General features: G+C 40.8%; 1 protein-coding gene across 3 annotated transcripts in view; it reads left to right on the forward strand.

Moving 5' to 3' along the window:
* fnbp1l (formin binding protein 1-like) overlaps positions 1 to 12,471 on the forward strand; it is a 40,845-nt gene that overhangs the window by 24,683 nt on the left and 3,691 nt on the right. The window contains exons 4-16 of one of the 3 annotated variants that reach the window (XM_084011716.1): positions 90 to 237; positions 955 to 1,017; positions 1,967 to 2,071; positions 2,825 to 2,953; positions 3,503 to 3,649; positions 3,768 to 3,989; positions 5,537 to 5,719; positions 7,530 to 7,639; positions 7,810 to 7,942; positions 8,165 to 8,259; positions 8,566 to 8,741; positions 9,911 to 9,948; positions 10,036 to 10,156. In XM_084011716.1, coding sequence (XP_083867842.1) covers positions 90 to 237; positions 955 to 1,017; positions 1,967 to 2,071; positions 2,825 to 2,953; positions 3,503 to 3,649; positions 3,768 to 3,989; positions 5,537 to 5,719; positions 7,530 to 7,639; positions 7,810 to 7,942; positions 8,165 to 8,259; positions 8,566 to 8,741; positions 9,911 to 9,948; positions 10,036 to 10,156 — 1,670 coding nt within the window. Of the gene's footprint in view, positions 1 to 89; positions 238 to 954; positions 1,018 to 1,966; positions 2,072 to 2,824; positions 2,954 to 3,502; positions 3,650 to 3,767; positions 3,990 to 5,536; positions 5,720 to 7,529; positions 7,640 to 7,809; positions 7,943 to 8,164; positions 8,260 to 8,565; positions 8,742 to 9,910; positions 9,949 to 10,035; positions 11,512 to 12,471 lie in introns of those variants that run through there. The other 2 variants (XM_084011715.1, XM_084011717.1) reach the window with 2 other exon arrangements.

Here is a 12,471-nt window from a genome sequence, read left to right on the forward strand (position 1 = left end):
TTGACATTATGACTGCAGGTTCATCAGGGAACAGGCCAGAAAGGAAGCATGTCGTGTGCCGTGTTAATCACATGTGTCTTAATGTGTAGGTTCACATCATGTCTGTCCTTCTACTCCGTTCTGAATGAACTGAACGACTATGCTGGTCAGAGGGAGGTGGTGGCCGAGGAGATGGCTCACAAAGTCTACGGAGAGCTGATGAGGTATAGCCAAGACCTCAAAGCTGAGAGGAAGCACGTGAGTACACTAACAATTTCATACTCCACTGCTCTCTGCATTTAAAAAAAACACGACACATGAGGTTTATTTCCATTGGTTTACACAGTGCTACCATTGATAATTAAGACCACGTTTCCCAGGAAACCTGTTGCTTCCTGTCATGAAACGGATGTTTTCCCTTTGTGTCCTGTGTGTTTCCTAATATGCACTTATTTTCAGTTTGGCTTCAGTCAAGAGGATAAATATTGTTGGATGTGATGATAACCATCTGTCTTTTACTTCAGCACCGTCTGCTCATGCCATAAGGTCTGAACATTTGAGATCAATACGCTTTGAAGGAACAGCGCCCCCTTCCTGTTTATTGGTGTAAAGCCTCAATATTCCTTAACATTTCACTCAGTGAAACATTACAAGACATGATTACCACACTGTTGTTTTCAGTTATGGTCTTACTTGTTTATGTGAGTCACACCGATGTCTTAAAACTATGAAGATTGGAAATATGCTGTCAAACAACTCTTTACTGCTTTAGTCACTGGACTCTTGTTAATCTTTGTCCGTGGCCTCGGTACTTTTCTTTCCAATGGATTGTTATTGTGTACATAACTGTGACACAACCTGTTTAAGTCCAGTCACTTTGTTTGTGTTTATATGATTGTGTTCTCATATTTCTGTGTATCTTTTGGGTAAATGTATCTTGTTTGTCTGTGTATATTTGTGTTTGTATATGAGCAGCATCTACAGGAGGGCAGGAAGGCTCAGCAGCATTTGGATCATTGCTGGAAACAGATGGACAACGTAAGTGAGGAGGGGGGGAGAAGGAGGAGGGATAGAGAGAAAAAAAATCTAATGTTTAGTGTAAATATTCTCTGTTAGAGACAGCCAGCTGTACTCGACTCGTACTTGTTTGTACAAGGAATTTAAGAAAGACTAACAAAGGTAACTGTAGGACAAATGGGGATACACCCTGCTTCCCCCCTGTACTGTTCTGTCCCAATGATTAGAAAATATAACATGAGCAGTGACCTTTTATTCCTCCTGGCAAACTTCCCACAGTCTATGGGGACCCAGGACCAGGAAACACACACACACACACACGCACACACACAGAGGCCTGAATGCACACAGCCACTCTCAAATCAATACAAAGCCAAGGCCCATGTGCCACATGGCCCTCGACTACATCTTTTTTGCTCCTAAAAGGCTCCAGATAGAGATTGCGTCTGTTCTCTACTGAGGTCATTTAATTGCATTGTTTTTTAGAAGAATCTGCTCATTAGAAGACTTCTAATTAACCACCACAATTCCTTAAGAGTTAAAAAGCTAATTGCTTCTCGTTAAATGTATAAATAATACATGCCCAGTCACATTTTTTGGTCTGTAGCCTATTAGTTCAGTGTCTTTACTCTTCCACATGTTTCAGTGTGTGGTCTGCATTACTTTAATAGTGACTACTTGGTGACTGGACTGTAATGTCTCAGCTATTCACTGTGTTTCCTTCACTACTAATGTGACCCAGATGGGCTGGCAGGAAGTAAACTATCTCTCTCCCTCTGCCTGATTCATCTCCCTCTCTCCCTCTTTGGCTTTTTGGAAATGCTCATTCATATTTCTTTTTGCTTTATTCAGTGAGAGATTAATGAAATAAATTGGAGACGGTGCATTGTAATAAAGAGGTTATACAGTGTGTTTGCTGTGGTTTTTGATATATTTAACATTGTGCCTTTTTATCTTTGTCTGTCTTTAGAGTAAAAAGAAGTTTGAGAGAGAGTGTAGAGAAGCAGAGAAATCCCAGATTGCCTACGATCGGTTAGATAATGACATCAACGCCACCAAATCAGAGGTGGAGAAGGTAGGAACAACACAACTGCTGTAAATAATCTTTGTCTTTCTTTTATTGTCAGTGAAAATACTAGCATGTTTACTTTCAGTCTTTACCGGGCACATGAGCCAAATTCTTAACAGGGATTAAACGCACCATTTTTCACAAAAATCTTTTGACACTCCAGCGATTTAATAACAGAATAACTTCATCTCACCACCCTGATACCTAGTATTTTGTTTTTCTTAAAGTTAGTAGAGTATAATTGATGCCTATGAAATTACACTGGAGCTCCCTTTTTCCTCCACACTTACTGTATAATTAGACTAGGTGGATTAAGTTGAAGCTTGAAGGAAAATAAACCTTTCCCAATAGAGGTTAACACACAGCCCACTAAGCCTTGTTTTTAGATGAGGTACTGTCTAAAAACAGTTTCTAACAGAAACTATGGAAACTAGCAGGGCACACGGAGCGCTCAGACCTCCGCCAAGGCCAAATGTTCTACCTTGCAATGTTAACAAAAGTGAAAAATGATTTCTGTGTACGTCCTGTGATTGGGATCTACTCCAAAAACTGAATGGAGGCAATATATATCCATAGCATTACGTGGGCTTTGTGTTGTTGAACCCAGGTGACATCCATTAAACATGACGCTTTATCCTTTAATAGGAGAAAATGCAAAATATATATTTTTTAGTGCCATTGTGTGTTCAATTTCCTTCTGCGGTCGTTGCTGAGGCTTCAGCTAATGTCATTCTAATGTGTCTTTGTGTAATTGTTCAGGCCAAAGCCCAGTTTTACCTGCGCACTCACATGGCTGATGAGAGTAAGAACGAGTACGCTGCTCAGCTGCAGAACTTCAACGCGGAGCAGTGGAAACATTTCAACAACGCCATACCACACATCTTCAAGGTAAAGCAAACATGTTGTACTGGAGCCGCACATCCATGTTTGATGGGAGTTTATCGTATGGATTTGAAAATGTGTGTAAATCTTCTCTTTTTATTGAATCGCAATTCCTTTCAGTGTACAAAATTGAGTTAATGACACTAGCGGAAAAATTGCAGAATTACTAATTTTTAAAGTTTCCTGGCTTTTACTTTGATGCTAAAAAACAAAAGTGGTTGTTTCTTTGCCTTTGTTTCATACACTCTTGTCATCTGAAGAGCAGTATAACAAAATTCCCCTGTTACCCACCAATTTCTAATGTTTGAATCAGCTTGTCCCAAACACACTTCATCACTAAGAGAAAGTGTTGTGCACTAAGTGCCCCTTTAAATGTTTACTTTGGCAGCTTGTGTGATGTAAACCAGTACTGATCTATTTCCTTGGCATCTGTGCTGTCCAGGGAGGGGATCTGTTTGCTCTGACAGGTTCTTTACCTCTTTGAGGTCTGTAGAAGTGTCAGTATGAGCACTTCACTAATGGTGTTTATTCCATCTCCTCTACTGTGTTTTACAGAATCTGCAGGACATGGACGAACGTCGGACGGTGAAGCTCGGAGAGACATACCGGTGCTTTGCTGAGGCAGAGCGGAGAGTCATTCCTATCGTCTCCAAATGTCTTGAAGGAATGGTTTCTGCTGCCAAAGCTGTCGATATGCGAAGGGTATGTAGTAGAGTGGTGAGCAGATGTAAGAAAGAAGTGGGGAAACTGTAAACTTGTGTTTACTCCGTCTCCGTTTGTCTCCCATCACTCTTCTGTTTCTGTCCTCCTGTCTTCCCAGGATTCAGCCATTGTTGTCGAGTCGTTTAAGTCAGGTTTTGAACCTCCGGGTGATTTCCCCTTCGAGGACTTCAGTCAGAATCTGAGCAGAACGGGTTCAGATGGCACCATCAGCAACACACCCAAAGGAGACAGAGACGGGGCCCCGGGGCCACGACCCGACCCGAAACACCCTATGAGCAGAACCAAGAACAAGCTGTGGCTGTTTGGGAAGAAACCAAAGGTACGCCATGTTGTGTTTTTGTTGCATTTTTATCTAAGGAAGCAGAAGTGCCTAAAATAATACTTTAAAACATTTACCTCGAATTAAACACCAATGCTTCAACATCTAGGCCAGGCCTGTTCAACTCCGATCAGTTAGATTTACAAATGAATTACATTTATAACCAAAAGTAAAAAAAAAAAAAAAAATCCTTCAAAGACATTTTGCCACCATAAATCCATCATTTTCTCGCATGCAGGTGATAGTGAGTTACTATGGTTACGTGCACACGCTCTGTCTATGTCGCTCAGAAACTTTCTGGTAATAAACCATTCTTGATTCATACTTGATTTGTAAGAATGTAAATCAACCTTTAAAAAGAAATGTTAAATTGAGAATCATCAGTTTATATTAGTGATGTGATTTACCATATTCTTTGTTTGTAATGACTGTTTTCTAGAGGAGATTATGAAACAGGTGACATTTCTCTGGAAAAACAAGCGCGATGTGTTCTCTGTTGGCATCACTTTTTATGTTTTAAGAAACCTTTTTTAAACTGAGAAACAAAACTGGAGAACATTTCCATGCTGCTGTTTACTTACTATCTTAACTCTTGTATTTACCAATATAGTAGTCATGGGCAGGGCCTTCAGAGTTTTAAAGAAGGGCCGCTAACGTTGGGTGTTAGTTCAATGGTTGTTAATGTAATATGACACAGACTCATTATAGTTAATGCTACAGTTTAAATTCCTGACCCTGCAGCAGATCATCAGCATTATAGGTCGAATCCTGAGCACTTATGTTTTATTACTTTCTCTGCTCCTCAGCTGTGTTCTCAGCTTGTCTTGAGTTTTACGTTCTTATCAGCTTTTAAGTGTTTGCAACAACACTCTGAAATCCTTTCTCCAATACACTGCTTGGACCTTGCCCCCGTCTATAAAGACCATGTTGGTTAATCATTAACTCTGCTGTTGGTTTATGTTGGCGTCATCAGCTGCCTCACAATATCAGGAAACTGTTTGATGGATAGGGTGTGTGTTTGTGTATATGGGTCAGTTTATTTGTTTAACAACTTTCACAGGGATGTGTCATATAAGTAAGGATTGTAAAGCCCCCCCCCCCCCCCCCCCCCCCCTAAATTGGCTTAACAACATCTCATCTGTACTTGGCAGTAAATGCCACGTTCATGCATCTCACAGTAAGTTGATTATGGTGCATAATCGTACTTATGTATGACTATGACTGTCTAGCTCACCATCATGGTAGATAAGTGAACAATAGAGCCTGAATTTGAAAGTACAGGAATCAAAATGATTATGACATTTTCATATTGAGAGAATATGTTTTCAGGGCCTTTAATGAATCATCTGAGGCTGTGACTCAGGAGAACTGATTCAATAATTAAAAAGCTTCAGTCAGTTTTGAAGTCATCAAAGGACAATTCATACACGAGTCATAGCTATGACTCATTCATGACTTGGTGAGAATCCTGAAAATAATCTCCATGTAAACCTGAAATGATGAAGAATATGTCATCCTGACCTCTGGCTTTGTCCTCTCCCTATCAGTCCCCTTCCTCTTCTCCTCCTCCACCACCTTCCTCCTCCTCCTCCTATTCCTCCCGTCCCCGGTCCACCTCCAACATCTTTGCTCCACCCCGGTTCAGCACTGACTTAGTGAGCCACTATCTGTCTGAGATAAAGACTACAGTACCCAGAATCCCACAGAATTTGAGGAGCCTGAGGAGAGGGGTGAGACAGGAAGTAGCATTTTAGTGTTTGATCGACAGGTTGATGTGATTTATTTATTTATTTTTTTTATTTTTTTATTTCATCCACAGGGTGTCTGCAGTTTCTGGAAAATATGTTGTGTTCAATGAAACTCCTTTAATGGCTTATTATTAATAATAATAATTTTTCACACCGTTATTAGTCATATTTTTTAAATTTAACTTAAATTTACTTAAAAACTTGCAGACACCATGTACTCATTTCTTTCTTTCTTGTGGTGTTTCTTTTTCTCTCCTCCCTTTCTCATTCCCTCTATTTCTTTAGTTTTTTTGTGTGATTCTCTCTCCTTTCTTTCATGAGACAGATTTTTGCCCCAATCACAAGATGGAGGATCCTTGGTGATAGATGGTGTGTGTGTGTGTGTGTGTGTGTGAGAGATTGTTAGCATTCTGGTTGCAGTGTTGTGTGGGGAAATGGGGACTGAATAACTGATGCTGGTTTGGGTTTGCGGTGATCTGTGTGTGTTTGTGTGTGTTGCAGTGGCTCTGCTAACCGTGTCCGTTTGCTCTGAACGTTCTGCTTTCAGACGGTTTAACAAACTTTTGAATAACACCCGGCTCAGTGCCAAGACAACGCTTTGATTGGTTGTTGCTCCTATCAGCTCTGTCAGGACAATCTGTGATTGGCTGCTTTGAATCTGGTTAAAGTGGCCCTGAGAAGAACAGGCGGACTTATGTATATTGTCTTATTTAGAGTTGTATTCCAGACAGCGAGAGAATTTCAAAAAGTTTTGGGAAATTGTACTTAATAGTAATATACCAATATTCCTCCTAATTTGCCTGAAGGAATGTTTTTTTCTGCAAAAAACAATTAAAATTTTATGAAAATAAAATTGTAAATATTTTTTAACCAACACGATACAATAAATATATTCATAAATGTCGCCACCCGACACAAGAAGTTGCCTCCCTGGTTGATGAAATAAATCTGCAGTGGGTCATTGCAAACCAGCAGCCTCGTATAAATATTCAATAGTTCACGTACATCGTAAACACGTATCCATCTGAGCGGTTTTCAACTGGCTGTTTGACATCATGACAACTAACCAGCATCCCATGTTGTTTCTCTCTTTACTGAAACGGTTAATGCGTCAGTGGTCAATTAAGATGGTAAGTGTGTGTGCGTGTGTGTGAGTGCGTGTGTGTGTGGTAGTCATAAGAAGACCCAGCATGTAGGACCTCCCGTAGTGTCAGTATATCAACCCTGTAGTCATAGTAAAGTCTCCTCTCCTAGTTCAAATAGATGTCCTCCTTTATATAATATTCTTTTCACATACTAAAGCTGTGTTACGCCCACATTAATACATATCGATTTGCCGTTTTTCACCATTTCAACGTCATTTGCTGTACAGTTTATCTGCTCAGCGCTGACGCAGTCCCAGAAGGGAGCTTTGGTAACTTCAGATGTAAAACTATTAAAAAACAAGCTTGGTTATACTTGACTTGTTTCACAACCTGGCAAACATGTATCTGAATATCCAAATATAAATTATTATCTCACCCATTCATTTAAGTACATTTTGAATGCACCAGCTGCATGCTGATTTCGGCGGCTTGTTTTTAAGTGTCGTTCTCTGGAAAGGGAGTTAAGTGGAGGCGGCGGCGTACAACAGACGTGCAGAGGTATTACTGTTCACCTCAGAGAAACCTCTAGGTTCATCTTTATTCCGTCTGTTGTTCCCGGGGTCATTCCTCCACATTACATTCTGAGTTGGTATGTAGTTTAAGATACGTTCGTTCATCTTTCTTTTTCTATTCTTTTTTACCACCAGGCCCCATCTCTGGAGGATTTCAGCCACTTACCCCCCGAGCAGAGGAGGAAGAGGCTGCAGCAGAGGATCGACGAACTCAGCAAAGAGCTCCAGAAAGAGATGGATCAGAGGTAGGACCTAGTCTTCCCAACTCAAATCAACACATATTCCGGAAAAATCAAGGAAAATAACCCCAATGTTCATGTGCTGATGTTGTTCCTCACTTCCATGACTCCTGAACTGCTTGTTATCATTAGTGCAGTCCACCAACTCCACTGAAAGGTTGTTTTGTGTCTTTCAGAGATGCCCTGAACAAGATGAAGGATGTGTACGAGAAGAATCCACAGATGGGAGACCCTAGTAGCCTGCAGCCCAAAATATCAGAGACCATATGTAACATGGAGAAGCTGCGCTCGGAAATCCACAAAAACGAGGTATGTAAGGGAGAAGGTCTGGATGGAAGTAGAGTCAAAATCACTTGACTGTAAAACACAAGAAAGAGGGTAAGAGAAGAGACGGCGGTGAGAAAAGTTTAATCTTCGTATTATCTCAAGTCTTAGATGGTGGGTGATAGCCCCATCTCCTGGTCAACTATGCTATGACCTGAATGTACTACTTGTGATATTAACAGAAGCCTCCTCTCTATGTGTTGACAGACTTGGTTATCTGAGGTGGAGGGAAAGCAGAGCTCCAGGGGAGACAGAAGACACAGCGCTGACAACCACCATCACACTCCTCAAGGCAGAGAGAGGTAAACCCTCCACAGAAGCACGAGTCACAATGTTGCTGGAATGTAGTTAAATCAACATTCAAAGGGGCTTGAGTTCAAAATGTCCACAACAGTATGAAGGTTACCATCTTTTTTTATTATTATGATTGTTTTTAAGTATCCCAGTGTTGCAGGTGAGTTAGGATTTAATTCAGAATGTCAAACTCTCAGTTCTGGTCCAGCCCCAATGTTCCTCTGCAGATGTGATTTGTTTCATAAGCAAAGGAGCAGTGATGTATGTAATTCATGCAAACTCAAATCCCCATCCCGCTGCCTGTTTCCCATCAGTCCCGAGGGCAGTTATACAGAAGACACCAGTCAGGAGCATCAGACGCCTCAGCGGCGCACCACTCCTCCACAGCCCGGACAGCCGAACCCAGACCCGCACGAGTTCGATGACGAGTTTGACGATGACGACCCGCTGCCCGTCATCGGACACTGCAAAGCGCTCTACTCCTTCGACGGTAAGGACCGCCCACTGGCAGGAAACCAATCTTGATGATAGTATGTTGATAATTATCATGGCTATGCTCTTTCAAATGTTAGAAACTATTCAAATGAGATTTGTCTGACATTAAGTCGTTGATGGTTACTTGTACAGACACTGTGGGTTTGTTATCCTACACGTTAACATAATAGAGACGCAGTCGGCCATCTTGGTTTGGTGTTAAAAGTTTAAATATGCAATACATTGTTCAGAAACTGTTGCTGCCATTGTTATACTGTACTTTGCACATATACCATAGATGACCAAATAATCGCCCGCGTGCAAATACGCGCCTGTGCTCTAATAGCCGCCGGGGTCCGACCTCATTTTGCATAATAAACGCCGGTTCAATTAAACGCCCGGGCGATTAAGTGTTTACCATAGACTTGCACAGAAAACAAAAGTTTTTTTTTAACAGCACTTCACCGGCTCTCACCTCTTCTGTCAGTCAGCCCCTCCTCTCGCTCTCTCTCTCTCTCTCTCGCATGCAGGCGCGCGCACACACACACACAGACACACAAACACAGGCGCGCTAGACTGAGGGATATAGGGATATAGATAAATGCGCTAATGTACAGTGTTGAAATTACCGCGATCGACCCCCCCTTCCGTTATCATTCATAACACTGCTCTGATCAGCTCCCTGTGTCGCGATAACACAGACAAACTGTCTTTGTATTTATTGTCTGATGTCAGTAAAGATGCGTCGGGGGGAAAAAGTAGTTTTGTTCCAGTGGTGCTATGGTGAGCTCCTTGTTCTTTGCATGATGGTCTGGTGCTGCTCATTGCAAAAATAAATTGTAGCCTGTTGCAAATACGCGCCTGGTTCTTATAAACGCCTGGGCTCCAAGTCGATTTAGCATATTAAACGCCCGGGCTACTAAATGGTCATCTACGGTAGTCACTTTAGTCTGTTGTTGTTGTTGTTCATTGCTTTGTTTTTATGTTTGGTCTGTTTTTACTGTTGTGCATCTATTTTTATTATATAAGTGTACATGTAAGGTAAAATATAGTATTATTATAGTTGATTATCCACGATCATGGTTAACAAGATGTAATGCTTATGTACAAAACTATAGTTTGAGGGAACCAGAATGAACCTCTGCGCGTGTTTATTAACGTCACTTTGGTTTGTTTGACGCTCAGGTCAGAACGAGGGGACACTGGTGATGGCAGAAGACGAGGTAATGCCGCATCGCTAACTTTAATAACAATTATCCAGTCACTCATTGAAATCTATTCATCCATCCAAACCTTTTTTCCCACTGCAGGTGTTGTACATCATCGAGGAGGATAAAGGCGACGGCTGGACGAGGGCCAGGAAGCAGAGCGGGGAGGAGGGCTACGTCCCCACCTCCTACGTAGAAATCACCATGGAGAGAAACAGCAAAGGTGCTGTCACCTACATCTGAAGCTAACACTGTCCTCTCACCCTGTCTGTCACCCTCAGCATCCTCCCTGCTTTCCGTTCCTCAAAATAACACTACAAAAGAAAAAAAGACAGCATCTCAACATCTGCATGGACATTCATCCGTTTTCTGATTTCCACCCCGTCTCTCCGTCTCTCCGTCCTTTCCTCTCTAACTCTGTAATCATTCATCCTCCTCTCATATCTGTGGGACTGTTGTTTCAGAGGTGAGTCCGAGCTCTGAGGCAAATATGCAAAACCTGTTTTATGGTGTTTGAGTGATTTGTATATGAGGCGTGTGTGTGTTTTAAAGATGTCTCCACTGCTGTTTTGAGCGTCATGTCACGGCTACATCACTTCTTATCGATCAAAGTGTTTTAAGTTTTATGTAATATATTAGAAACAATTTATTTTGAATATGTTTTTTTTAAACATGAGACATTTAAATTTAAGCTCTTTGGATTCATGTTGACATAATTCAAAGATGTTCTGATTTGATCTGTTTTTATTTCTGTCTGACTGTGTGTGTGTTTGTGTGTGCACATGTGTGTGTGTGTGTGTGTGCGAGCGCATCTTAATGCATGTTTATATTTCTGTATTACCTGTGCCATCACACTAAAGGTGGAATTACACTTAAAGAGTTTATTTCTGGTTTCAGGCCCCGGTAGTGTTGTATAATACAGTTACATGGGTTTGGCTGATTTAGTCTTTTTGATATTGTGTGTCCTTTCAGAGCAGAGGTAGCAGTTTTAAAGGATAAGGCTGCCGTTATTCTTTCTTTTTTATTTATTGTCAGTAAATCCCAAGAAAAGACCAAACCAGCAATGTGTTGAGTCTCCTACCCGTCTGTGGCTCTCAGCTAGAAGCGCATTGGTTCCTACTTAAGACAGAAATCTGGGGTCGAAAACTACATAATTTCACTTTTTCAAAAGGCTGGACACTCACTGAAACTCCTCTAGCGACTACTTAATACTATACTAGCAGTGATTTAGGGTCAAACTAAACTGTAGTTGCAATGACAAAATATGTGAATAATATTTAATAGAAAAAGTTTTAAATGGAATTGATTTTGGTATTATATTTAAACTCAATTCATTCAGATTAAAACGTATTATTCGTCAGATGATGTCTCCCTGTGGAGAAAGCCATCTGTACATGACTCGTCGGTCTGCACTGAATTTCATTTGTAAAGATGAGAAATTCAAATTACGAGAAAATGTATCCTCAACTCAAAAAAAAAAGGTCAAAATCAGGAAAAAAATTAGTCAGATTTTTTTGTAGCAGTTTTTCTTTCTTATCCCTTTAATCATCGGGCGATGCCCTCAGACTCCCACACTGCTGTACACGGATAATACTTGTTAGTAGGATCAATCCATTGTTGGTTTTCTATCTTTTGTGGTAAAGAAATCAGAAATTTAGCCTCGAGTTTGGAGATAAAGTGAGGAAGTGTGCAGTGAGAAACTGGTTTCACTTCAGCAAGAAGAGGCTGTAATAAGATTCTTATAATTCTCACTGACAAATCTTTTTTTTTAATCATATTTTATGTTATATTGCACTCAAGTCAACTGACTGTTCTTGCTTATTGTTTGAGTCACTGATTAAAAACAGCTCTGATCATTAGTTTCCATTGGTGTCCATGATAATAATGTAATCCTCTACCTGCCCAGCTGAACATCAACATATAGTCACGTTATCACAGTGGCCAACACCTTCTAGTACAAACAAACACTTGGGGACAGAGAGCAGCTACCTGGGAAATGAAACTGCCATTTTATTTGTTTGGATTATCATGTAATCTGTTCTTACACAATTACTGGAAAAGTGTGTTTCATTGGGCGGCTGCCAAAACATCCAAAAATTAACCTTTTGTTCTTCCTTTTGCCACTCTGTCAATCAGTTTTGAGTCTTTTTATTTACTTCATTCCTTTCCTCCAATGTGCCATCCATCCAGCCTCTTTTACTTTTTTTACTGTCTTTCTCTGTCTTGATTCCTTCTTCTGTCTTCTTCCTTCCTGTCCTCCCCCTTTTTTTTCCTGCTGTCCTTTTCTTTCCTTCTTTTGTCTCTTTCCTCCCCCCTCGTTCCAGCCGTTCCCCTCGTTTCCTCCCCTTACTGCACTCATCATTTTATTTGTCCTTTCCCTTCCTTTGTCATCTTTTTGTTTTTCTTGCTTTTTATTATTTTCTCCTTGTTCCCTTTCCTCCTGTCTCTCTTTCTATGTCATGTCTTGTGAGTTGACAGTTGGCAGTCTCTCCATATGAACAGATTTATTCTGTTTAAAAAAACAACAACAACCATTCT

This window comes from Eutrigla gurnardus (genome assembly GCF_963514095.1).
Source record: "Eutrigla gurnardus genome assembly, chromosome: 6".
Taxonomy (NCBI): domain Eukaryota; kingdom Metazoa; phylum Chordata; class Actinopteri; order Perciformes; family Triglidae; genus Eutrigla; species Eutrigla gurnardus.